This window comes from Dipodomys ordii, unplaced genomic scaffold (assembly GCF_000151885.1).
Source record: "Dipodomys ordii isolate 6190 unplaced genomic scaffold, Dord_2.0 Scaffold36, whole genome shotgun sequence".
Classification (NCBI taxonomy): Eukaryota; Metazoa; Chordata; class Mammalia; order Rodentia; family Heteromyidae; genus Dipodomys; species Dipodomys ordii.
In genome coordinates, this window is record NW_012267252.1 from 7,070,252 (window position 1) to 7,096,004 (window position 25,753).

Consider the following 25,753-nt stretch of genomic DNA (forward strand, 5'->3'; position numbering starts at 1 on the left):
GCCTGTGGGAGTTAAGACCCAGGGTGTGAACTCCATCTGAGGGAGGCAGCAGCATTTACTGGTGACCCTTTGCTCTTTCCTGGAAGAACCCAGTCTCTCAATGCCTTTGGTGAAAACAAAACCAAGTCCAAGAGCCTGAGAAACTCTTCCAAGGCTACAAGCTAGCAGAGATGGCTCTGAAATGGCCAGAGAAGCCACTTGGAGGATAGTGGCCTTCTAAACCAGGGGCTTCTAGATCCCTAGGGCGTCGTTAATAAGCAGATTTCTAGGCCCAATCCATGTGGCATTTCCAGTTTAGCAGCTAGCCTCTTCTGGATCCTTCTCCAGGTTACCCCAACCCTCAGTCCCCACCCCTTAACTTACCTGGGAGGAAGGGGATAATCCTCTGCTTGGGATCTTTCTGGCCACCTTCAATGGGAAACTTATCCAGAAGCTGCATCTGAGGAGCCAACAGACAGAGGAGACAAGTTTCAGAGATGGGAACAGCCTTGGGCGTCTCTCCTGCCCCACTCCTCGGCCCATTGTGCTCCTGAGATGACTGACATCTGAAATCACTCGTTTCACAGATGATTAACAACCCTACAGGGGCCATGACTGGGAGGAGGACAGAACTCCTGTGCATCAAAGATGGTAGGAACCATCTCGGCAAGGGGGAAGACTCTAGAGATGCCCTGAAGGCCAGACCTGCGACCAACAGGACTTCAGACCCAGGCTGAGGCTTCTAGATGAGACTGTGGACCCACATCTTTTATATTTCATCTGCATAGTGAATCCTTCAGCCACCCGCCATCCCAAAGCCTCCTAGGGGAGAAGAGAGGAAGGCCCCACCTGATCCTGCAGACAGACCACCCACTTTCTAGAACTCCTCTGCAGAAACAGACCCAGATGTTATTTTAATTGCAAAACCAAATTGATCTCACGGGCCTTCTGCTAGCAGCCCTGTCCCTCGGCTTCATCTTCTCCCTCCCTGAGATCACTACTGTTTTTCCAGGGACAGACGTTTCCACGATTCTAAAGGAATAGCTGGTTGTTGTGTTGCGTTGTGTTTTTTTCTTTTGCTATTCTATGCTGGAACTCTGAGTAAACTGGAAAAACAGACAAGAGGCAGGGCCCCTGGGTGTGACAGATGTCTCTCCCCAAGCCAGGCAAGTGCTGCAGTGCAGGGCCGATAGCCATGATCTTATCTCTCTGTCCCAGCTGGGTGACTGAGGGCAGACAGGGCACCTGCATCATGTGGGCCTCAGATGTATACTGGGCAGAGATGACAAGGATCAAACACATAATACCATAGGCATCCATTCCCCAAGTCCTTCAAACATCTACTGAGCACCTATGAAGAGCACTTGGCATTAAAGAAAAAAGCCAACGAGTGTCAGTGTGTTCCTGTTCCAGTGGAGGGAGAGACCACAACTGAATGTCATCTGTCGGGGAGTGACGGGCACATGAAGTAGGGTAGGTAAGATGTGAGCACCAAGGGCTGGTTACTGGGTTGGGTACTGAGGAAGGCCTTACCAATTTGAGGTAATTTAGCCGAGACATACAGGAAAGGAACTGAGCCACTGTGGAGGAAGGAACAGTCCAAGAAAAGGGAACTGGATAGGCAAAGAGCCTGCAAGGCTAGTGTGGCTGCTGTGGTGTGAGGTAGGGTAGCAGGCAGGCGATGGAGCGGAAAGGCTGGATGGGTCAGACCACAGAAGGCCTTGGAGACTGTCATGACTCAGGATTTAGCCTGATAGAAATGAAGTCCTAAAAGGTTTCATGCAGAGGACAGATGCCATCTGGTCTATGCTTTGTAAAGATGGCCCCAACTATTTGTAGTGTATGGGTCCCTACATGGAAACAAAAGACCAGTTAGGAGCCTATAGACCACGGTGCTGGTACTGAATGTGATGAGAAGAGATTCAATGCTAGAAGAGACAGCGAGACAGAGACAAGACAGAGACTGCCCATCTATCCATCTGTACATCCAGCTCTAATAGGTGATTTTAAGCTTTCCTCTCACATAATTATTGCCTAATATGCACAGGTTATTTAGAGCCCACATAGGAAGGCAAAATCATTGATAACTGACTTCCATTCAAAACAAGACAGAGACTGCACCGTAATTAACTTTCACTTCCCTGAACATATATGGATAGTTAGCAAAAGCTGGCTCATGAGTTTTTAATGCTGTAACTTCAACTCTCAAACACTTAATAATTCCCTGTTGTGTATAAATACAATCATTAAGCCACCACACTATGAATTTAGGATTTTTTTGTTGTTGAGTCTGGGTCTTCGACTAGCCTTGAACTCCAGATCTTCCTGCTTCCAGCTCCCAAGTACTGAGATTACAGGTATGCACCATCAAGCCCAGAGTATTGCTTTTTATAATTAACACTTTCAAATAAATTCTATAGACTAGAATGCTTGTTTTCTCATTTTCCCATTTCCCCCCACCCATATTCTATTTTTGTGTATTTCATTTCTGTATTACACAAATAATTTGTGCTTACTGAGGAGAAAACTAGACATCAAAGAAACAGAGGGTGGTCAAAAAAGGAAAAAAAGCTGGGTACTTGAGCTTCAAACCTATAATCCTAGAGATCTGGAGGACTGTGGTTTAAAGCCAGACTGGGTAGAAAATTAAGGCACTATTTCCAAAATAACCACAAAGAGCCAAGCTGGAGGCATGGCTCAGGTGGAAGAGTACCATCTGTGTGCAAACAAGACAAGCAATGGCAAGGCCCCAAGTTCAAACTCCAACTAGCAGCAGCAGAAGAAATTCTAGTGGGCATACACCTATAATCCCAGCACAAGGGAGGCTGAAAAACAGGGAGGATTAAAAACAGACAAGCTGTCAGAGTGACAGGGAATATAGCGTCTGTAGGAGGTCAGGAAAAGTGTCCTGGAGAAGACAGACAGTTACATCTTGGCAGAGTAACAGTTACAGTCTCTGTGCGTCCTTCAGCAAAGGGCAGTCTGAATTTCCTCAGTGGTTCACAAACATTAGGAAACAAATATGCCCGGCAAACAAGGGAGCAGATTTGCATTATTTTTTTTCTCCAAAAGTTTGGGAAGGGAGTCTACAGGCGCTTCTCACCCGGCTCCTCTTCCTGAACAGCTGGACTAGCCTAGACCTCCCCTTTAACTCCCACACCAGCAAAGATAAGCTCATCTGCTGAGCATCTTAGTTAGTGGGGCCTCTCCAGAACTGTGGGTCCCCAACAGGTCAGTCATCCCTGAGCCTCAGAGCCCAGCCCAGCCACACCTGTCACCTAGCCCTACCACCACAACCTAGCCAGCCAAGACCTGGTCATCCCACTAAGCCCACTGCCCACGGGAATAGGAAGCCCTGCTTGCCAGGGACCAGTGCCTTTTCTCTGCCTACTAGGTCACCTTTCAAACAAAGCAAACCCTTAGCTTTGGCTCCTGAACAAACCAAAGAAAGGCAGCCTAGCCTAGCCAACTCAGCATGGCGCCAGAAGCGTAGGAGCACACAGGGCCATAGCACCCAGACTCTGGGCCCACAAGATGGCAAAGTGGCAGGCAATGGGACCGAATGTCACCCCTCAGGAGAGACAGGCTGGGTTTGCCAGAGAAAGCAATCACATGGACAGGCCTTGGGTGAGGAAGAAGTCTGGGTGCGTGGGCAGTGAGGAAGGCAGGCAGCTGTGATGGCTGGATACCTTTGCGGGCAGGAAATAGATCCTCCTGTCACTCCAGCAAGCTGCCCAGGCTAGAAGAAAAGCAGGTCCCATTGTCAGGGCCTTTCTAGAGTGAGGGGCATCTGGCCAGTGCAGGGCCATGTAAGCTCATTAGAACCTGGCAATGTGTGAAGGATGCTGGCCTGTTTATCTAAGGGGTGGACTGGATGAGAGATGCGGGACAGCTCGGCTCCAAGAGCTGGCTCCAGCCAAAAAGTAGATTTGGAGGCGCTTCTTGGACAGGATCACGGAAACACTGGGGAGAGAGGAGGGTGGGCCTTGCCCTGCCTGGTTACCACACATCCCTAACACCAGAGGCAGAAAGGGTGGAGTTCCATTGGGCTCAAGTCCTCAAATCTTTTTTTTTTTGGGGGGGGGGGAAGAGGTGCCAGTGCTGGGGCTTGAACTCAAAGCCAGGGCATCGTTTGAGCTTTTTCATTCAAAGTTGGCACTCTTATCACTTGAGTCACCAACTCTATTCCTTTTTTTGGTGGTTAATTGGAGATAAGACTCTGATAGACTTTCCTTCCCAGCCTGGCTTCGAACATTGATCCTCAAATCTCAGCTTCTTAAGTAGCTAGGATTACAAGCATAGCCATAGGCACCAAGATAGTCCCCTAATCTCAACCCTGTGAGTATAGGACAGGTCATGGGAAGCTAAAGGATTCCAGACTTAGAAATCTTCATTAAGTCATGCCCTGGTTGCTCATGCCTTTAATCCAAGCTGCTCAGGAGGCTGAGATCTGAGGATAACGGTTCAAAGCCAGCCTGGGCAGGAAAGTCTGTGAGATTCTTATTTCCAATTAACTACCAGAAAACCAGAAATGGCGCTGTGGCTCAAGTAGTAGAGCACTGGCCTTGAGCTGAAGAGCTGAGGGACAACACCCAGGCCCAGAGTCCAAGCCCCATGACTGACAAAAAAAAAAAAAAAAATTCACTAAAAAAAGAGACAAGGCCACCTACATTTCTGTGGGACTCAGAAAGATCAAGCAAACCTCTGAATTCACTTGTCACGTGATCACGGAGGGCTTAGATGCTGGGGACACAGAGACAGAGAGTGACAGTAAGGTAAAGAGCAGCTTTTTTGACAACGTTCACCCTTCCTAGCCTGAAATTTACTTCCCCTTTCTCTTCATTTCTTCGATGGCCTCACGGTCTTCCTTGGATGTCCCAGCTAAAGGTGATTCCTCCTTTCTTGGAATCCCAACAGCACTTACAATTTGTATTGCTTACTTCATGACTTCACAGTATTGTATGATCTGTTTATTCACTCAGGTTCAACTCATGTGCAACAGAGAGCACCCTTGCCTTTGAATAGCCTTGCCATGCATAGCCAAAGATATACAAACACAAAGATATACAAACAGCCAGGTGCTGGTGGCTCATGCCTATAATCCTAGCTACTCAAGAGGCTGAGATCTGAGGATCACAGTTCAAAGCCAGCCCGGGCAGGACAGTCCATGAGACTCTTATCTCCAATAAATCACTCGAAAACCAGAAGTGGTGCTGTAGCTCAAGCAGTAGAGTACTCGCCTTGAGCTGAAGAGTGCAAGGACAGTGCCCAGGCCCAGAGTTCAAGCCCCATGACCAACAACAACAACAAAAAAGATATACAAACAATACATTAGGGAGGGATGACTGGATAGTACCTGGAAAATGATTATTAGCATGTCTTTATTTGTTGGGAAGTTCAATCAATCAGAATCTCACAATAAGTGAAAGTGCTGGGCCGTTCAGTGGAGTTTAAATCCAACATCAAACACACACACGCACACACACACACACACACACGCACACGTATGTATGTATGTATGTATGTATGTATGTATGTATGTATGTATGTATGTATATGTATATGGTATAGATACCCTGTCACTTCAGAATAATCTGCTTAGAGAACCATGTTTTCCATGTTGAATCATTGTAACTCCCTGGTCAACAATCAGTTAAACAGTTGAGCACCAGTGGCTCACTCATGTAATCATAGCTACTCAAGATCATACAAAGCCACCTGGAAGACAAATCTGAGCACCACCTCGGCAAGCTAAGCTTGGTAGCTCATGCATGTAATCCTAACTATTTTTCAGGCTGAAATCAGGAGATCTGAGGCTCAAGATAAGTCTAGACAAAAAGTTAGGGAGGCACAATCTCAACCAATAAAAAGCTGGACATGGCAACGCCAGCCTGTTATCACAGCTATAGGGAGTCAGATTGGATCCAATATACTTGCTCATAAAGCATAAAGTACCACAACATATCAGGAAAAGTAGTGGTATCCAGGGTGGAGGCCCTTGATCACTTATTCCAGTGACGTGGGATGACTGCACAGTTGGCACCAGTGCTGGTAAGGTCAGATGCCTGATGTACCACTCCATGGGGCACAAGGGAGTGGGGGTGAAGGGGAGGATCCTGGAGCAGCACCAGAAATAAGAAGAGATGGAGAAAATGTCATTTCCAGAAACCAGCAGGAAGACAGAACTGGGCATAACTGGAATGCTGGGGTGGGATTCACTGGTAAGATACTGCAGAGGGCTGCTGCCACCTCTGGCTATAGAGTAGAGGGTCTTAAAGCTGCCCCCTCCCTCCTTCCTCCTTTCTGAGGCTCCAGGCCAGGACACTTTCCTTTTCCCTTGTAACTTGTGGCCCTTCCTCTGTTCCTTTTTTCTTTTTTTTTTTTTTAAGTCAGGCTCTCAGTAGTAGGCGCAGGCTGGCCTAGAACTTTGCTATGTAGCCCAAACTGGCTTCAAATCCTCCTGCCTTAGCCTCCTGAACACTGGGATTACAGGCATGCACCAACATGCCAGGCTCTAACTTCAGAACATAAGTGTATCAGAATGTTTGTGTGTGTGTGTGTGTGTGTGCGCGCGTGCGCGCGCACGCACACGCATGCTTGTGTGTCTATGTGTCTGTCTATCCTAATATTATTATTTTTGGGGGGGGGTCCGGTCGTGGGTCCTGAACTCTGGGCCTGGGCGCAGTCCCTTAACTCTTCAGCTCAAGGCTAGCGCTCTACCACTTGAGCCACAGCACCACTTCTGGCTTTTTTCTTTTTGCTTATGTGGTGCTGAGGAATTGAACCCAGGGCCTCATGCATGCAAGGCAAGCGCTCTACCACTGAGCCACCTTCCCAGCCCGTATCCTAATATTCTTTTTCCAGGGTTATGGTAACATATTGCCACAGACTAGGTGGTTTAAATGACACAGGAGGGGCTGGGAAGTGGCTCTTTGGCTCAAGTGGTAGGGCATAAGCCTTGAGCTGAAGAGCTAAGGGACAGCACCCAAGCCCAAAGTTCAGGCCCCATGACTGACATTTTAAAAATAAAAATGACACAAGCTTTCTGTCCCATGGTTCTAGAGACTAGAAACTAGAAACCAAGGTGTGGAAAGAGTTAAGTTTCTTCTCAAAGCAGTACAGGAAACTCTACCCTGTGTCCCCCTCTGCTGTTTCTGATGATGCCAGTGATCTTTGGTACTTGTCAACTTGTAGAAGTGTCATCCTGACTGTCCTTGTGTTCACAGAGTGATCTCACGTCCAAATATCCCCTTTGAAGGGGATGCCAGTATCACATTAAGAGTCTACCCTATGCTAGGATGACTTCATCTCAAGCAATTGTATCTGTGAGGACTTCATTACAGTCACATCCTAAGGTCCTGGGACCTAAGCTTCAACACCAGAATTTTAGCTCAGGGGAAACCACATTAAGACTTCAGTCCTGATCACCAACACATGCAAAACAATACATGACTATTAAAGGTGATGTTTTTGCCCATGTTCTACTGAAAGTCTCTCCCCGGACTCACAATGGTGATTCAGAACATTCTAGAAAATGAGAGGGGGGGGAGAAGAAGGAAAGGGGAGAACAGGAAGGAGGAAGGGAGAGGAGGAGAAATGATGCAGAGTGAGCCAGCACTGGACAAAGCGGTTTCCTCTATAACTGGGCGACAGTGACAGAACCTGATTGGCAGGGTGAGTGTGAATGCACTTGGGTCATATTAGCTATGACTGTCATCATCACTCTTGCTATGACACCAGGCTGAGTCCCCAATGCCAGGGGAAAGTGCTGAGGAAGCTGGGGTCCCGAGGTCATATAAGGCAGCAGAGCCCCTGGCGGCTCAGCCAGGCCCGAGCTGGTCATGACAGTTCTCACCTTCTGCCTCGCCGGCTTGCCTGGGCCAGGCTTGGGTGTGTTTGCCATTTAACATGGTGGAACTTGGGCTGATGGCCTGACAGTGAGATGCCCAATGAGGGAAGGAGGAGATCAAAGATGTGCTGACAGCGTACAATCCAGGAAGCCTCCTCAAGCCCAGGGAAACCTCTCTTCAATGCCCAGGAGGTGTCCAAGCTGGCTGGCCACCCCCACCTCCCCGGAACCCACCTCAGTGGGGAGCACTCCGTGTGCTCCAGTTGCCAACCCTCAGCCTTCATGCAAGATTGGAGCACTGGATTAGGGTCAAGCAAAGGCTCCAGTTCTGGACTGTCCCCACAGCTGTAGTGACGATCCATGAAGAAGGCACTGAGGAAAATACTGCCAAATGCCAGGTACAATCATCTCCACCTATTCTTTGAGCCTCTAACGACCCATCTCTAAAACAGGACAAAAAGTCCCAGCTTTCTCCTCTCTGAAGTAGAAGGAGGAGAAGTACACACATAATGTACTTTAACAGGCCAGGCACAGAAAACATCAGCAGGACTGGTCGCCTCCCTTGGTGCTCCTTTAGCATGATCAGTATTCTGTACAGTTGGGTGTGGAACGCTTGAGCACTGAAGTCAGAATTCCAGCTTGTTGCTTTGCCACATGATGGTGGCCAAGTCACTTAACCTATTAACTGTCATCTCCTCAGCAAGACAGGCATAAGTCAAAAGCCCGACGGTGTGTGGCTTAAATGAGACAGTACCAGTGAGCAGGTGTGCTTGGATTGCTGTCAGTGCTTGATAAAAGGGGGGGGGGAGGAAGTAACAGTTTTAAAAGAGACTTAGAGGTATCACCTTGACTCTGACATCATCCTGCAGCCTTCCTCTTTGAGGGGAGCTGCTCAAGGCTATCAGCCCGCCTCTTCTTCAGGATCCTTCCCCTGTTAACACAGCCCTTCACTTCCTCAGTAAGGCTTGTGTCCTATTGGCTAAGAGGGAAATGCAGGATGCCAGGCCAGCCAATCACTTTAGGGGCCAAGCCAGAGGTGTAGGCTCAGGGCAGCCTGGAGCCTGGCTCTGGGAGAAACAGGCTGCACTTCCCCAGGAGCAATCTGAGATTGCTTCCTTCTACATCCCACCATAGACTAGGAGCCACTTCCCCATCTCCCCATCTTCCCCAGCACCCCAGGAAGCCAGCCTGCAGGTCCTGTTCACTGGCTCCTCTTCCCTTCACTCCCAGGAAGATACCCTGGATGGGAAGGGCCTGGAGCTGGGCGGGGTCACGGCAGGGAGGTTCAGAACCTCCCTGTCTGAGAGGAGGAACCTGGACTTCCTGCTCCCAGCAAGAGGGAGCCCCTGGAGTATTCGGGCCAGAGAAGGAAAGCTGTAAAAGTGGAATTCTAGAAAGACACATGTGGCTCGTACATAAGCTGGAGAGTGACGGAAGAGACATCTGTGTGGGGGCCAGAGGAATCCTGGTGGCACGCCAGGGTGTGGGAGGGGACACACCCCCTCTGAGAATGATGGGATGTTTTCTGGCAGGGTCCTAGCTGTGGTCACCCGGTTTCCTCCTAGGGGTCTCTAGGCCCTTTCCTAAGCTTGCCAGAGACCCCTCCTAAGGCTCCCAAACTACCTCCAAAGCTGCCAACACTTCCCTCGCCTACGCAAACCTCCAAAGATCCAGAGAAGGGAAGGGGCCCAAAGAAGGAGAACAGACAGAACCTTCTATCCAGGAGAACCATGTTCTCAGCTCTAGTTTTCTGTTTGTGACAGGGTTGTGCGTGCATGCGTGTGTGCGTGTGTGTGGGCGTGTGTGTGCATGTGTGTGGGCGTGCGTGTGTGTGTGTGTGTGTGTGTGTGTGTGTTGGTACTGAAGCTTAAACTCAGGGCCTCAAGCTCTTCGTTGGGCTTTTTCTTCTCAGTGGCTTTGAATTCTTGATCCTTCTGTCTTCACCTCCTGAGTCCCAGTCCTAGTTTTCCTTCATGCCACCCTCTATTAACTGCCCAAGACTGTGGTCCCTAAAGTCCCCCAGTTAGTTATCATGAGCAATCAATGCAACATCCTCCCCTTCCTCCTCCTGTGTCCATGGGTCTCCACTCCCTATTTTTTAATTCATTACAAATAGTTCAAGATGGGTTGAGGCTTTAAAGCTCTCTTTCCCCTCAAAAGTCTTGCACAAAAGGAAAAGGAAATAATAGGCTAAAGAGAAGGCAGGGATGGTGGGGCAATGCCAATCAGCTCTTCCCCTGTCCCTGCCCTGATATGGAGCACTCACTGCCCAAGCTTTCTCTCTTCAGATAGAACCTGGCCCTGGAGCTGTGTCTGACACACAGCTGGATACACTTAGCCCACACTGCCCAGCCTACCTTGCTGGGCTAGTCATGTGACTGGATCCCAACCAATGGAACTTAAGCAACAGTGAGGTCCAACCCGCCCCACCTGTAGAATCTCCCCACTCTTTTCTCTTCTAGTGGTGGATACAAAAACCCCTGCAGGATGGGGTCACTAAGGTGAGCATCACTGCTCTAGCACATCGGAGTTTGCTCATTTATCTCTGGGCTCTCCAGGCAAGGGCTTCCTAGTATCTCTGCAATGGGGAAAGGGAAGAACAAGCTAGAACCCAGATGGAAAAAGAGAATCCTACAGGGACAATCTAAGTCGGGTGGAGGTGCCAGGGGAAGCCTTGTAAAGCAGCCCATGCAGCTAGGCACACCACAGGGCAGCCTTAGGCTGCCCTCCTCCTGTACTCTGCAGGCTTCCTTGAAAGAGCCTTTCCTGGAGGGAAAGCTGAGTTCTGCCCGGGAATGCAGAAGCCCATAGGAAAAGTTCTCCCACAGTCCAGCCCACCCAGGAGCCCAGCTGTAGGTCACTCCTCCAGCTGTCTGCACTGTCCTGTGGTTGACTCACTGAAGGGAGAAGGTTGCCCACCTAGGGTGGGGTGTGAAGAGAGCAGGGGCAAGGAAAGAGGGCCCTGGCTGCTCCGGACTGCTGGGCACCCAGAATTGCTGGGCAACCCAGAGAACAGTCCAGGTTCCAGATCGCATGAGCATAGCAGCAGAGTCTTGAGACCTCTGAGCATGTGTAAGGTATTTGAATACTCCTCTCTTCCTCTCTCTCCCTCTTCCCCCTCCCCCTCTCCCCCTCTCCCCTGCCCTGGATAGCCCACCTGTTCAGTGAACCTCCCTGCACTGTACCACCTCAGCCCAAGGCACCTAGCATTCCACAGATCCCTCTAATCTGCCCCCTAAAAAGTATCTGAAGAAAATGTGGCAAAACATTACCTGTGTTAACTCCCGCAGGGCTGGGGGTGGGGGAGAATGGGGGAGTCATTGATGCAGGGTATATTTCCTATAGGACTGAAAACTGTTTTGCTTTTGGAGACAGTCTTACTATTGCACCGCAGACGGGACTGAAAACTCATCATTAAAATTAAATATTAGAAAAAGAAAGGGCTGAGTGCAGTGCAGGGAAGTAGATGGGAGAAGCTGTCCTGGAGTGATGGAGACCCAGGAAGAAGTCAGTGCAGCTACTGAGAGGGATGGGAAGCAAATGGGGAAAGGTCCAGACCGCAGCTGGGTGTAGAACACACTGAGGTGAAAACGCAAGTGTGACAGCAAGCGAAGACACCTAGGAGGGTCACCCACTAGCATATGCACAGGTAACCCCCCACAGGCCAACTCCTATTCTTCCACCATCTTCACCCTCTCAGCCCTATCACACACATATGGCCAGGTGTTCACCCTCTTCCCACTCTCTAGTTGATGGCAGAGGCTAGGATCAGAGAAAGCTGCCAGTCACTGGGACAAAACCCTGCCCAACCTGCTCCTAAAGCTCCATGATCCAGATCAGCTGCCGGCTACTCCAGAGCCAGCCTGACCCTACAAGAGTCACTCCCTTTTCTGGGCAAGTGGCCATGGCTATTTTCTAGGAGATACAGCAGGACTGGGTATGCCCTGGAGGACTGGCTAGCATAGGATAGGGAGGGATTAGTTAATGGGACAGATGGATGAGAGCTAGAGAACCCCATCTACCCCCAAGAAAAGGTAAAAAGAGGAGAAGCCACCATTGGCCCCTTGGATTCACAGGGACCCTGGGCATGGCATAGCCCAGGAAAGGCCATGTGCAGCCCTTCTCCACTGGGAAGGGAGGAGCCGAGGTTGGCCAAGATGGAACCCAGTGAAGGCAGCAACGATCATTCCCCATTATGCACCTAGAACAATCCGTGGATGGCATCTACATGTTTGGGACCTATGCAACAAAGTACAGTCTTTCTGCCTGGGTCCCATTTCAATGCACCATGGGGTGGAAGAGAGGGTGTGGCCTAGCATCATCCCCCAGGGGCCCACCCCCTTGAGTCTCCCAAAGGGATTTCCTGTTAGGGAAAACACAAGCCTATGTCCTTGGGAAGGGAGACAGAAAGGCCCTCCAGAGACTCTGGGAGGAATGGCCAGCTTGCCATGAGCTGAGCCACGTCTACCAAACACCAGCTATATGCCTTGCGTTTGGTTGTTATTGGTTTTGCGGTCCCTTTAGCCTCAGAACGCAATGACGCATGCACAGCCTCCTCCTGGCCCTCCAGCCAGTACCAGCTGCTGAACTCCAGTGACTCAACTGGCCACTTGATTCAGTTGGGCACTAGCAAATGGAGCCGGCTTTTCTCCTGGCCAACTGGAGCATTTGTTTGCTACACTGTAAAGGTGCCCCAAATGCTTTTGTTCCCCTTGTCCACTTTCACTAATGGGACCCTGGAGACCAGTCCTGCTCCAGAGGGTCCATAACAAGCCTGCTCTAATGCTCCCTGGCTGCTCGGGCACAGGGAAAGTTTCCTGTGCATTGCTGCCTTAGAGTCTTACAGCACTTTCAGAGCAGGTTCTGCAGGGACAGCTGTTTTGCAGATGAGACAGGGGACTTCCGGAGATTAGATTAGGTAACAGCTCCAACTCACACAGTTGATAAGAAGTAGAGCCAAAACCCATCCCCTATTCCTCTGTCTGATGGCCTGCTTGAGCTTCTGTCTGATATCCTGTCCCATTCAGGACTTGAGGATTTAACACCAGGAGCCGTGTGTGTGTGTGTGTGCGCGCGCGCGCGCGTGCGTGCGTGTGTGTGGTGTGTGTGTGTGTGTGTGTGTGTATGCTGATCCTGGGGCTTGAATTTAGGGCCTGGGTGCTGTATTCATGAGCTTTTTCACTCAAGGTTAGCACTCCACCACTTGAACCATAGCTCCAATTCCAGCTTTTTCAGTAGTTTTATTGAAGATTATGAGTCTCGCACACTTTCCTGCCTGGGCTGGCTTCGCACCTCCATCCTCAGATCTCAGCTTCCTCAGTAGCTAGGATCATAGGCGTGAGCCACCAGTGCACAGCTGGTAAAGCTTTTTAGAGAACTGATGTCCACCAAATGGAGCAAATGTAGAGATGCAGAGGTCTGCAGGGACCTGAAATCTTTTCCCCCTGTTCTAGCCACACCAATGCTATAAAGGAAGCAGCTCCAGTTCTTCAGCAATTCCTACACTGGTCTGTTCTAAACAAACATCCCTGAGACGCCACACTAGAAAACCCTACAGTCATCTGGAGCTGAGGTCTGTCCTGATGTGGAGGGAATCAATGCAGCTTGCATTTCCACTGGCCCTGCTGGCGGTAGGTGGCTTCCCAGAGGGATGAACAAATTCATCCCAGAGGGATAAACCACAACGCAGGCTCGCCCACAGCTTATCTTGACTGTCCACATGCCTGGCTCCATGAGTCAAAAGCAAAACTGTTACCATCATCACTGGGAGACCAGGATGCCAAGACCTCTAGGCCTCAGGCAGGGAGCTGTCTGCACAGGCCTGACGAGGTACACTGCAGCAGGGCTAGCAGGAGAGGTCCACACCACGCCTCACCAGGCCAACACCCACTCTGTGCTTTCTGCCCTGCCCTAAGCCTTCCTCCAGCTGATGGCTCCCACTCAAGCCCAGGCCAACAACACGGCTCTTCCCCTTGGGGTCCTTGGTACCCAGAATAGTGCCAGGCACTTAGCTAGCACGCCTTCAGATGTGCTAAGATGGATGTAAAAGATTTCCTCTGACAAAAAGTGAGTGATTTTATGGGGGGAGGGAAGGCGGAAAAGGAAGTAGGGGAGGAAGAAGGGGAGGGAGAAAGGAGAAGAGAGGGAGGAGAGGAGAGGGAGGAGAAGGAAGAGAAAGAGAAATGGAGAGAAGAGAAAGGAGAATAGAGAGAGGAGAGAGAACACTTACCTGACCACTACCAAATACCTTCCTTCCTTTCATTCTTCAGTTTAGGATGGGGCCCTGTCCCCCTCGGCGCTTTGCAACCAATTTTCCTGTTGGCTATCCAGAGACGGGTGGATAGGGGCCTAGTGGGGACAGCACTGACAGCCTGGGCCTGTGTTTTAGGTCTGGCCTTTGGGCCTAGGACTAGAAGAGGAAGGAGGAGGCCAAGACAGCAACTGCATTCCAAAGCTCCTCTGATGTGACACCCAAACACACCCTGGCATGACACCTCAAGGGGGAGAACAAGGTGTGCCCCGCTGAGCATTCACAGGTAGTGTCAGCTGACTAAGACACTGCCCTGGCAGATTGGACTTTATTGTTCAACAAGGAAGAGGCAGTGGTGAGCAGGCAGCGTGGGCTGAGCTCCGGGCAGCAGCAGAATTGGAGGCAATGGGGACCTTTCCAGAACCGGAGCTTCAGCTCTTAGCATGGATAATATATCTCCAGGGAGGGGAACAGGCCCCTTCTCTCTACCAAGAGTCCCTATCCTCCTCACCCTCCTCCAGAAACAGAAAGCTCTCCCAGTGGGGTGGAGACTGGAATGAGCTAGGAGGTGGAGCACCTCAGTTCCTGTCCTGCTGTCACTTGTGGGTTTCGTGATTTGGGACAAATCATTTCTCCTCTTGGGATCTAATTTGCTCACCTAGCAAATAAGGAAAAAGGCCTCTAGCTCTCACTTGTTTTTGTTTTTGTTTTTCACCCACAATTGGTGCTCTACCCCCTTGAGCCATGTCTCCAGTCTGGCATTTTTCTAGTTAACTGGAGATAGAGTCTCTCAAGATTTCTGCTCAGGCTAACTTTGAACAAAGGTCCTCAGAGCTCAGCCTCCTGAGTAGCTAGAATTATAGGCCTGCTCAGGGCACCCAGCCTTCTTAAATTATTATTATTATTATCATATAATGTAGCTGGGAGGAAATGAGTTGGTAATTAAACTTTGGAAAACCTTTGACCTCTGCCTCTCTAGCCAGGCAGACCTGAAAGAGAAGTCTACATTAATGCAGCCCAGGCAGTAATCCCCTTCTCCAGATGGAAAGACATCTCCAGCTATTTCCTCTTGGAGTTAAATTTCTGAGGACTGAACTAGTGAAACTCCTGCTTCCTGTCTGGGATTGCCACCTCGGTTACTTGCTCTAAGGCTTTCTTTACATGAGTCATCTCATTTCATTCTTTTGTCCTACGAGACACACATATCTATGGACCCCATAAAAAGGATGAGAAAACTGAGGCAGAGAGAAGTTAATTAATTCATCAAAAGTTATACAGTTAGTAAGGGCTGGAGCTGTCCTTTGAACCCAACCACCTAGTCCTATGTACACACACACACAGACACACACACACACAGATACACAGAAACAGACAGACATACAGACAGACACACAGACATACATACTGTGCTCTACCACCATATGCCTCCCTCAGGACTTCAGGACTTCAGACACCACTGCCAAAATGCTTCTGGCTCCAAGATAGCTCATGGATTTTAAGTGATATTTAAATACAATACAAGGTTCCCATTTGACAAGATAATTTGGACAGGTCCCTAGGGTTATGTGCAATAAAAATCTAACCAGTTACATTCCACAGGAATGATCTAGAATGATGGTCCAGGAAAAAAATGAAGTAATGTGATTTTAACAAGTATTTTCATTTTCTTTCTCTTGGTTGATATCATTTTCCCTAATACAGGGGATTGAGCTGTGTGCGTACATGCTAGGCAAGGGCTCACCACCTGCACTATGCCCTAGCCCTTTTGTTTGCATTATTTTAAAAGATTTATTAGTATATGTTATTGGTATAAGAGAGGGTCTCATTGTGATATTTCAATACATACACATCATGTACCCTAATCCAACTCACCCCCTCCACCTCTCCCTCATCTCCCCTTCTTAAAACAATTTCAGCCACTTTCACTGTTCTATTTTCATACCTCCATATAAAGTACTACGACCATATTCACCTTCATGCCCCCTCAATGAGTGACTATATTCACTCATTGGCCCTCCTGTTGGTACCTGACCCTCCCCCCACTTTTTTTATTTTGGTCAGTCGTGGGGCTTGAACTCTGGGCCTGGGCGCTGTCCCTCAGCTCTTCAGCTCAAGGCAAGCGCTCTACCGCTTGAGCCACAGCACTACTTCTGGTTTTCTAGTGGTTAATTGGAGATAAGAGTCCCACAGACTTTACTGCTCAGATCTCAGCCTCCTGAGCAGCTAGGATTACAGGCGTGAGCCCCCAACACCCGGCTCCCCAACATTTTTGTTGAGATAGGGACACACTAATTTTGCCTAGCATGGCTTCACACTTGAGAGTCTGTTTCTCCCTTCCAAGAAGTTGGGATTATGGATGTGGTCCATGCCCAGCTAGAAGTACTCTTAATGTCTAGTTTTAAAACTGTGCCTTCTGTTCTATTTTATTGTCATGACCATAAGAAGACATGTTTTATTTTAGGTTTCCTACCTCTCCCCAGATGTTATTAAATATCTATTTAAATTATTAATTATTATCAGATTCTTAAATAGGTATGACTAAATTACTAAATGCTGTTTCCCCTTTGAATAAACCTCTTCATGCACTGATGTCTTACACCTCCATGTAGAAATAACTCCATTACCAACCTAGAGTGATCTTTCTAACATAAAACTGTATGGGAACTTGCAAAACAGTTTGTTGTTGCTATTTTTATTTGTGTAATTGCTGTTATGCTGTAAATATTTCATTTCCTTTTTTTATGGCACTGAGACTCGAACTCAAGATCTGGAACTTGCTAAGCAGAGCTCTACCATTTGAGCTGTGCTGCCAAGCCCTTGGAAATGCTCGTTGTCTAGTCCATTGACATTTCTTGGCAATCCATTCATGGAATTGTGCTCGATCTCATTTGTTCTGAGTGGCGTACTAAGTGGTGTGAGAATATGGACAGCCATTTAAGTTGTTTCCTATTTTCATCATGTCCAAACAATGCAAGGTCCCCTGGGCCTTCCCAGGATGGGATGGACCTTGGTCAAGCCAATAGTATGCTCTGTCCAGGCTGTGTGAGCAATCACAACCACTCAGAGCTCACCACACTGCTGGAGCTGGAACTACCATGCCAGCATGGAGGGCACTGGAATCCTTGGCACAAAATCTTTCTTAGAACCCTAGAAATTACCCCCCAGGTTTTCACTCCCTTGTCTAGGGTCAACCATCTTGAACAAATTCCCTGAGTGACTGAAAGGCAGAGTGTAGCTGGGCACCAGTGATTCATGCTACTCCGAAGTTGAGAGCTGATGACTATAGTTTGAAGTCAGCACAGAGCAGAAAAGTCTCTGAGACTCTACCTCCAACTTGGGGGGAAAGAGGGAGAACATGCTAGACTGGAGGTATGTCTCACGTGGTAGAGCCTCAGCCTTAAGCAAAAAAGCTGAGAGAGAATATGAGGTCTTGCGTTCAAGCCCTGGTACTGGCACACACATGGAAGAAAGTGAACCCCCCTTTCCTACTCTCAAGCTGATCCCTGATACACACTAGGGTCACTCTAATTTGACCTCAGTTGAGTCCTACTTTGGCCATCAAATCAAAGTAAAACTCACACAGATTTCATGAATAGAAAAATGGACATAGTTCTTTACTTCAAATAAAAACTCTTCTAATTCTAAAACTGCAGTGATCCCAAAAGTCTCCATAAATTACATCATAGCACACCCACACCCACACACATCCCTTCCAAAGCTGAGTATTAATGACCCAGGGATTAGAGCTCTGCTCAGCCATCATTAGCCATGCTATTTGAGAACTAGAAAGTGAGTATGACCCTGGGCTGGGTATGTGAGGAGAGAGAGCCTAGAGAGATGAATAAGGAAGAGAGATAAAAGCTCTTCAAAATAGGTTAAGTCCTTCAGAGCAAATGAGCAGACGTGAACAGCTCTCTCAAATGTCTTCCAAGCAGTGCGGGGGAGGCTCAAGGGCCTCTCAGCGCTCTGATCAAATATTGACCCAGTGCACTTGCTGGCCAGGGTTCAGACTAAAGGGCCAGCAACATTAGCAGCTAATGTTTACAGAGAAATGACTGCAGCCCAGCACCTCACAAGTCAGGTTGTGAAACAATCCTGACAGAGCCAGGGCTCCAGAGAGCCTTCCGGTTCTTCCTTGGTGGGCCCAGGTCATAAGGGAGACACTTAAAATGAAGGATCTGTGCAAGGAAATTGACAGAAAGGGAAATGTGCTTCATGGTCCAGATGCTGCTGAGGAGGCAACATAAAAGGGCATTTCTGTGCTGGGAATGTGGCTTAGTGCTTGACTAGTATGCAAGAAGCCCTGGGTTCAATTCTCAGTACCACATAAACAGAAAAAGCGGGAAGTGGCGCTGTGGCTCAAATGGTAGAGTGCTAGCCTTGAGCAAAAGAAGCTCAGGCACAGTGCCCAGGCCCTAGGACTGGCCAAAAGAAAAAGAGGGGAGGGCATTTCTAAGCTCTGGTAGCTCACACCTGTAATCCTAGCTACTCAGGAGGCTGAGATCTGGGGATCATGGTTAATCACCAGAAAACCAGAAGTGGCAATGTGGCTCCAAGTGGTAGAGTGCTAGCCTTGAGCAAGAAAGCTCTGGGACAGTGCCTAGGCCCTGAGTTCAAGCCCCACAACCAACCAAAATAAATAAATAAATACATAAATAAATAAATGGCATTTCCAGCCCTCATCTCCTCATCTTCCTCCTTCCCCTCCTCCTCTTATTCCTCCTCCTCTTAACTGCATCTCTAAGCAAGCCAACTCTTTATTATTGAGTGGCCCTCAGCATTACACTTCTGTCCTGGTCAGCTTCTTCTGGGGTAAATCCCTTTCCTGGTCACACAGGGCTAAGTGGCAACTTATTTTAAACACACACACACACACACACACACACACACACAGCCATAAGAGCCTCACTTCTTCCCTGTTTACAACTTGACAGACAAAATGTTCTTGAAGTCCTCTCTGGAAACTGACCTCGATTTTAGATTAGGCTTTTGGAATAGCTATTAAATTGAAATGCTAGATCAATGGAGTAGATTATACAAGAACCAAGTCTCTCTTTTCTTGCTGGGGTCCTGGGAGATTTAGGGGAACAACTGAGGGAGGTGATGGAGGGCTTCAGAGTACTCTGCCAGATCAAACCTGGGTGTGTCAGATGGTCTTCCACAGAACTTTCTAGAATGGCAAGCATACCTTTCATCTGCACCATATACAGCAACACTCTATGGTGGCCTTGGGCACTTGTGATGTGGCAAGTATGGTCCAGGGACCGTTCAACTTTTAAAAAATTAATTCACATTCAAGTAACTGCAAATGCTGGTGACTACAGCTTCAGACAACATGTCTGACACCACCATATCTGAGAGTTCACAGAGGGGCCATATCCAGGTCCTGTCAGAAAGAGATCCTGGAGAGTCTTTTTGCTCTCATTAGCAATACAAAACAAGTGATAGGGAACATGGCTCAAGTGGCAAAACACCAGCCTTGCAAGCTGGAACCTCGGAGTTCAAACTCCAGTACTGCTTTAAAAAAAAGGAGGAGGAGGAGCAGCAAGAGGAGGAGGAGGAAGAGGAGGAGGAGGAGGAGGAAGAAGAAGAAGAGGAAGAAGAGGAGGAAGAACGAAAAGTTTTCCTGTCCCAAATCTGCAACATCATCTTTCTCTGGACTTCTGGAAGCAGAGCTCAGATCTGATTTTGCTCAATAATATGTCCCCAAAGCCAGGCTCACTGCCCAGGATGGGTGGTAGAGAGGGAGGGACAAAGAAGGAATGAGTGAACAAACTAAAAAGTAAGCTTAGGACACACTTTATTAAAAAAACAAAAAACAAACTATGACTCTCAAAAAGTAACCGAATTTCCTTAAACCAGGGTGTGGGTGTGTGGCCATCCACTTTGTTCCCTTCCTAAGAGGGTACTTGCCTTCTTGTTTACCCCAAAGCACACTGCAGCTCAATCTAGTCTTTATCTCATCTACAGTACTTAGTTGCTTAAGTCTTTTTTCTTAACTGGGCATAGAGGTACACACCTGTAATCCCAGCACTTGGGAATCAGAAATAGGAGAAATGGCTAGGCACCAGATACACCTGTAATCCTAGCTACTCAGGAGGCTGAAAACTGAATAGCACAGTTCAAAGCCCCAAGGAAAGTCCTTGAGATTCTCATCTCCAATTAACTATCAAAAATGGCAGGAATGGAGCTATGGTTCAAGTGGTAGAGTGCTAGCCCTGAGCAAAAAAGTTCAGGGACAGCACACAGGCCCTGAGTTCAAGCTCCAGGACTGATATCAAAAAAGAAAGAAAAAAGAAAATAGGGTGATCAAGAGTTCCAGGGCAGCCTAGACTGTTTCATGAGACAATGTCCCCTCTCCTCCCCCAGTCTTTACCCCTATTAGATATGGACGCCTAGGAGAGAGGGGCCAAGCCACTCTTAGCAGTCAGCCTGGGTCATTTAACTCAATTCTTCCACTCACACTCACAAACAGGGACAGTTGCCAGATGCAAAATGCAGGACAGGCAATGACGCTTGAATTTCACATGATGAACAATAACTTACTTCTCATGCAATGGATGGAACACATTTATTCAAGATTCAATGTTTATCTGAAATTCAGTTGTCACTGGACATTGAGCTAGCAACCCTGATCCGGGGCATTACCAGCAGCAGGTTGCCCATGAGTGTGAGCTGTGGTGGGGTGGGATTGGGGAGGGCAGCAGAGAGCTACTTGGACCAGCTCTGCACACCCGAGACTTCAGATAAGTGTGGCCATGTGTGGTTTCCAGCCCTTCCCTTCCCTACATCCGGAGAGGAGCTCTCTAAAGAGCCACCAGAGTTCACAGGCCACATAGAGGGCTCCTTAATGTCAGGAGTAAGCTCAGAGAGGGTACTAGCTCTCCAGTAAGCACAAGGACATTGGTTCTTCCCTCCTTCCTGCCTGCAGCAGGCCTGATCCTGCTTGTACCCAGGGATTTCTCGGAAGCTCCACACTCAAGACACACAGGCATTTGGAATAGCTGTTCAATTGAAATACTCTATCAATGGAGCACATTATACAAGAACCTCGTCTCAGCCAAGCTTTGAAGATGACAACCCAGAGAGCAGTCCTGCTTCACACCCAGGAGGCTGGGTTCTGTGGTGGAGAGAAATGGAAAAGCTGGATCTAGGGTCCTGTTCTGCTTTGTGATGGAGCACCCAGATTCACAAGCTTCCTGGCCTCCCAGCTGCAGAGGGACACAAAAGTCAGGGGGAAGGGTGGCCATGCATCTCCCAGAAGAAATGGTGAATTCTGAGAGTAGATCTGCACAGCCTCCATAGCCCTCGACTCTTGTTCAGGGGAAGGTCATCCTGCACATTGATTCCTGGGCTACAGGACCTCCTTAACAGTACTCTGACCTCCACCAGGGGCAAAAGACACCATTTGAAGAGAAAAAGTAAGAGTGAGTGTAAAAGCACACCCATGCTAGGGACGCAGTAACCATAGGCGGGGTCCCAGGAGGGTATCCAAGGCATGTTCATGCTCCCTGCTACTCTCTGAATGCACAAACCCAACCAGTGCCCACGCAGTGCCAGATGTGAATGTACAATGCACAGTCTACACAAGTTTTGTTACATGACTCTGCACTAAGGTGCCCAGTGGAGGGGGGAGGGTCTGGAAGTAAAATTAAAACAGACACACCCTTTTTTCTGGAAGAGATCTTAAACCAGACTCACAGAGGGATCCATGGCACCCAGAGAATCAAAACCACAAGTTGGTGGTATCAGTTAAGCGGCTTCTCCCATGCTGGTTCAATGGTCCCAGGATGGGGCTCAGCCAGAAGGGGAGGAGCAGTGTTCCAGGGAGCAGACCTGTGGCCACACACACCTCTTATACACACACACACACACAAATATTTGCTTACACACCCCTTGCTGACTCCAAGGTCCACTCCACAGAGTAACCCACAGCAACAATCAAGTATCAAGAAAAATATAATCAGCTCATCCAACCTTTGTAACAACCCTACTGGGTGAGTCCTGTCCAAATCTTCACTCTACAGATGGGCCCATCTGGAGTTACATGGTGACAGAGCCAGTCCCAGGCTAGGTGCCCCTCATGTCTAAACTCTAAGCCACTCTCTTACACTACCTCTCAGAAAGCTGAGTTCTGGGGACCACCACTATGCAGAGAGACAGAGTCAGCAATTCCATGCCACTATACTAAAACCATAGGATCCATAAATAAGAAAGCCATGAAAACGAATGAATGAATGAATGAATGCCATGTAAATGAATGCCACTAGAAGTCATCACAGTACTAGACCCCTCTGCAAAAAGCTCAATTCCAAAGGACCATCCCAGCCACTCTCCAGCTGCACCTACAGTCATCCTTGTATATCCAACGAAGATTGGTGCTAAGACCATCTCCCCCTGCAGATACCAAGGTCTGCAGACACTCAAGCCTTTGTATAAAATAGCAGAGCATTTGCACAGAACCTATGCACATCTGACATCGACTTTAAATCTTCTCTTGATTACTTATGACCCTAATGGAATGCAAATGCAATGCAAATAACTCTTACACTAGATTACTTAGGGATGAATGCCAAGGAAAAAAGAAAGCCTGTACATGTTCAATACAGATGAAAGTTTTATGAAAGTATTTTCAATCCAGTTGGTTGGAGCTACAGATGTGGAATGTGTAGAGAGACAGAGGATGACCCACATAGACAAGCCTGGCCTGTCCTGGCCACTCCAAGAGGAGAGCCAGCACATCTTGTGCCCTTCTCCTGACATGACATGAAGGAAATAAACCCTCTGGGCAAGGGAGAGGTGGGGAAGTCGAATTCCTTTCTTGTGAGATTCTGTGACTTGGAAGGGGGTGGGGGACCAGAACAGAAGTTCTGATTTGGAAGTTTCCCCTGGCTTTCAGACCCCCTCCAGCTCATCAATGAGCCCATTCAGAGTTTCTTCTCCCCAACTGAGTTATCATTTCCTGTCCAGCACACTGTACCCATTGATGGGGTATCGCAAATTCTACCAGTTTATGCTGGAAGGACCCAAGGAGACTGGACAGAAATTAGAAGAGGAAGAAAAGGAGGCAGGAGGGAAAGGAATGGCTTCCAAGCCCATACTGTTGGATGAAGAGAGAATCTGAACTAGTGGAAGCTGGCTCCCCTTTAGCTTGTCTCACGGCACTAAGGACAATAAGAAAGTCATGAATGATGTGGCAAAGACATAGGCCTGCCTCTTTTAAGATGACCCATTACCAAAGGCCTGCAAAGGAAGGAGTGGACCCTGGCTGTGAGTACTAAGAGTAGGTGTTTCTTTTTTTGTGTTTTTGTGGGCCTCAACCAGACTCACATCTAAGGGAGACTCTAGAATATTTCAGCTTCCTAGGTAAAGTTGCTATTTATCTCATGCTGACTGGTACAGAGAGAGCATCTGACACAAATCAAGCCAATCAGACTCTTCTTTGGGATTTATCAATTTGGAACCAGCAAAAAAGTCAGTGTCTCTGCTGTTGGGAGCCACAAATATGAAATTCCAAAGCTATCCTAAAGGTGTAAAGAAACAGAAGCCAAGGACAGCTCCAGAGGGCAGTAGAGACAAGACATGGAGAGCTGACTCTAGTTTCAGTGGGATTTGAAGCCCACCACTTCACGACCCTCTCTCCAGCTGTAGATGATTATGTAAGTTTCCCTGATACAATTGTGTATAAGTTAGCATGAATGTAAAAGTTCCATTTGTCACCAAAAGAAGCCTAACTAAACTAGTGGGTGTCTCTAATGGTAACTATTGGGCTCATCGGACCCTTCTTCTGTAGGAACATGTTTATGCAAAGTAGATGCACACACACTATCCACATGTACCAACTGGGTGGCAAGTGCCTTATTTGGTCAGACAGACACTGTGGTATGCCCAGTTTGTGTCTGAAGTTTAAGAAATTGCTTATTTTCTGTTTCAGTCTTCTCTAGTGTGTTTGCTTTTCTTTGCCTGCAATGAGGTGGCGGCTTGTGTCTCATCTTGGATGTTTATAGACATGTCTGTTCAGGCACAGAGCACCCACAGCCATCTTCTGCCTCTTCACCATGGCTTCCTACCTCCCCTGCCCCCCCCACCCCCCAGCAAATGAGGGTGACAAAGCCCAACTGTTAAGTCCATCTGAGGAAGCCAACAAAGCCCTGAGTGTCTGTTCACTACCTCCAAGGAGACCAGCCTAACTCCACTGTTCAGCTTCCCTCATCTCTCCCTCTGCATTCATCTAGAGTGAGACCCTGAGCACTCTGCCATGGCCTCTCTGAAACAGTGAAGACATGAAAAGGCCAGCATGTCAAAGAGACGCAGGCACCATCTGACCTTCGGATAACTCACCTGCAGGTCAAAGAACTTGCTGTACCTCCGGTAGATGGTCTGGGAGGTGGAGTCAGACCAGGTCACATTGATAATGTACACCTGTGGGAAAAGAGATCAGAGCAGGTAAGCAGGGAGCGATGCTGGGATGCAAGCAATGCCAGATAAAAAAGAATGGCCAGGGACCGTCTTTTCCTTACCTATTCCCAACATGAATATAGTGTCAGATACCAAGTAGATGCTACCATATGTCTAAATAAATACACACACATCTAGAGGGGCATTCAATAGAACACTAAGGATCATTCTCTCAGTAGAACAGAATTAAAACTTCAGTTTTAATTTAGCTTTAGTTTCCTTCATGTATACCTGTATATACACACATATACCACACACATACATATATACATACCACACACCACACGTGTGTATGTGTTATACAACGAACCTAAAATTGGAATTGTTACATTATTCTTTTGGGGGCTAATATTGGGGTTTGAATTCAAAGCTTTGTGTTCACTGAGCCTCCAGCCCTGCTGGTTATTTGGGAAACAGTCTTGTGGACTTTTCTGCCCAGCCCTGAACCACAGCCCTCCAAATCTCAGCCTTCTGAGTAGGTAGAATTATAGGCAGCACCTGACTTACATTATGTTTTTTTTTTTTTTTTTTAAGATACTGGGGCTTGAACTCAGCGCCTGGGCACTGCCATTTGCTCTAAAGTTTGAGAAGCAGTAGAAATTAACTGCTTTAAAAAAATATGTGTCAGAAGGCTGGCAGTTCAAAGCCAGCCCATACAGGAAAGCCCATGGGACTCTTATTTCCAAAGAACCAGCAAAAGGCCAGAAGTGGGTATGAACACCATTCTTGGGCAAAAAAGCTGAGGGACAACACCCAGGCCCTGAGTTCAAGCCTATTGTGCCTGCTGATCTGCAGCTCCATATGTCTCCCACCTCCACCTCCAGGACATCCATTCTTGGGCAGGGAACAGATAGGTCCACATGCCCAATTTTGTAGGGTAAGAAGGCCTGGAGTGGCCTAGCCTGGCTGCAGCGTGAGCCAGCAATCCCGCCTGCAGGTCATTAGACGGCAGTCATTCCCCCATTCCCCTGGGCCAGACAAGCAGAGCGCAGAGGAAGGGCTTAACTGGGGCTTAACACCCATGCTCCATCCTGTGCAGTAATTAGGGGCTTCCCTTCCCCTTCCAGAGAGAATTAATCACAGGCTCACGGCCTGGGCAGCCAGAGGATCCAGAGAGGCATTTCGTTTTGGGGTTGTTGTTTTTTTTTTTTTTTTAAATAAAGCATGCATCAGTTACTGGTGGGGGGGGGATTTCCACTCCAACATTTCCACTCATG

At 48.2% G+C, this 25,753-nt stretch overlaps 1 protein-coding gene across 2 annotated transcripts in view; it reads right to left on the minus strand.

Annotated features, from left to right (window-relative positions):
- The window catches only part of Sh3pxd2a (SH3 and PX domains 2A), a 190,681-nt gene that overhangs the window by 121,632 nt on the left and 43,296 nt on the right, over positions 1–25,753 (minus strand). For both annotated transcript variants that reach the window (XM_013017676.1, XM_013017675.1), the window contains exons 2-3: positions 24,420–24,500; positions 360–439 (exon numbers count right to left, since the gene is read on the minus strand). In XM_013017676.1, coding sequence (XP_012873130.1) covers positions 360–439; positions 24,420–24,500 — 161 coding nt within the window. The remainder of the gene's footprint in view (positions 1–359; positions 440–24,419; positions 24,501–25,753) is intronic.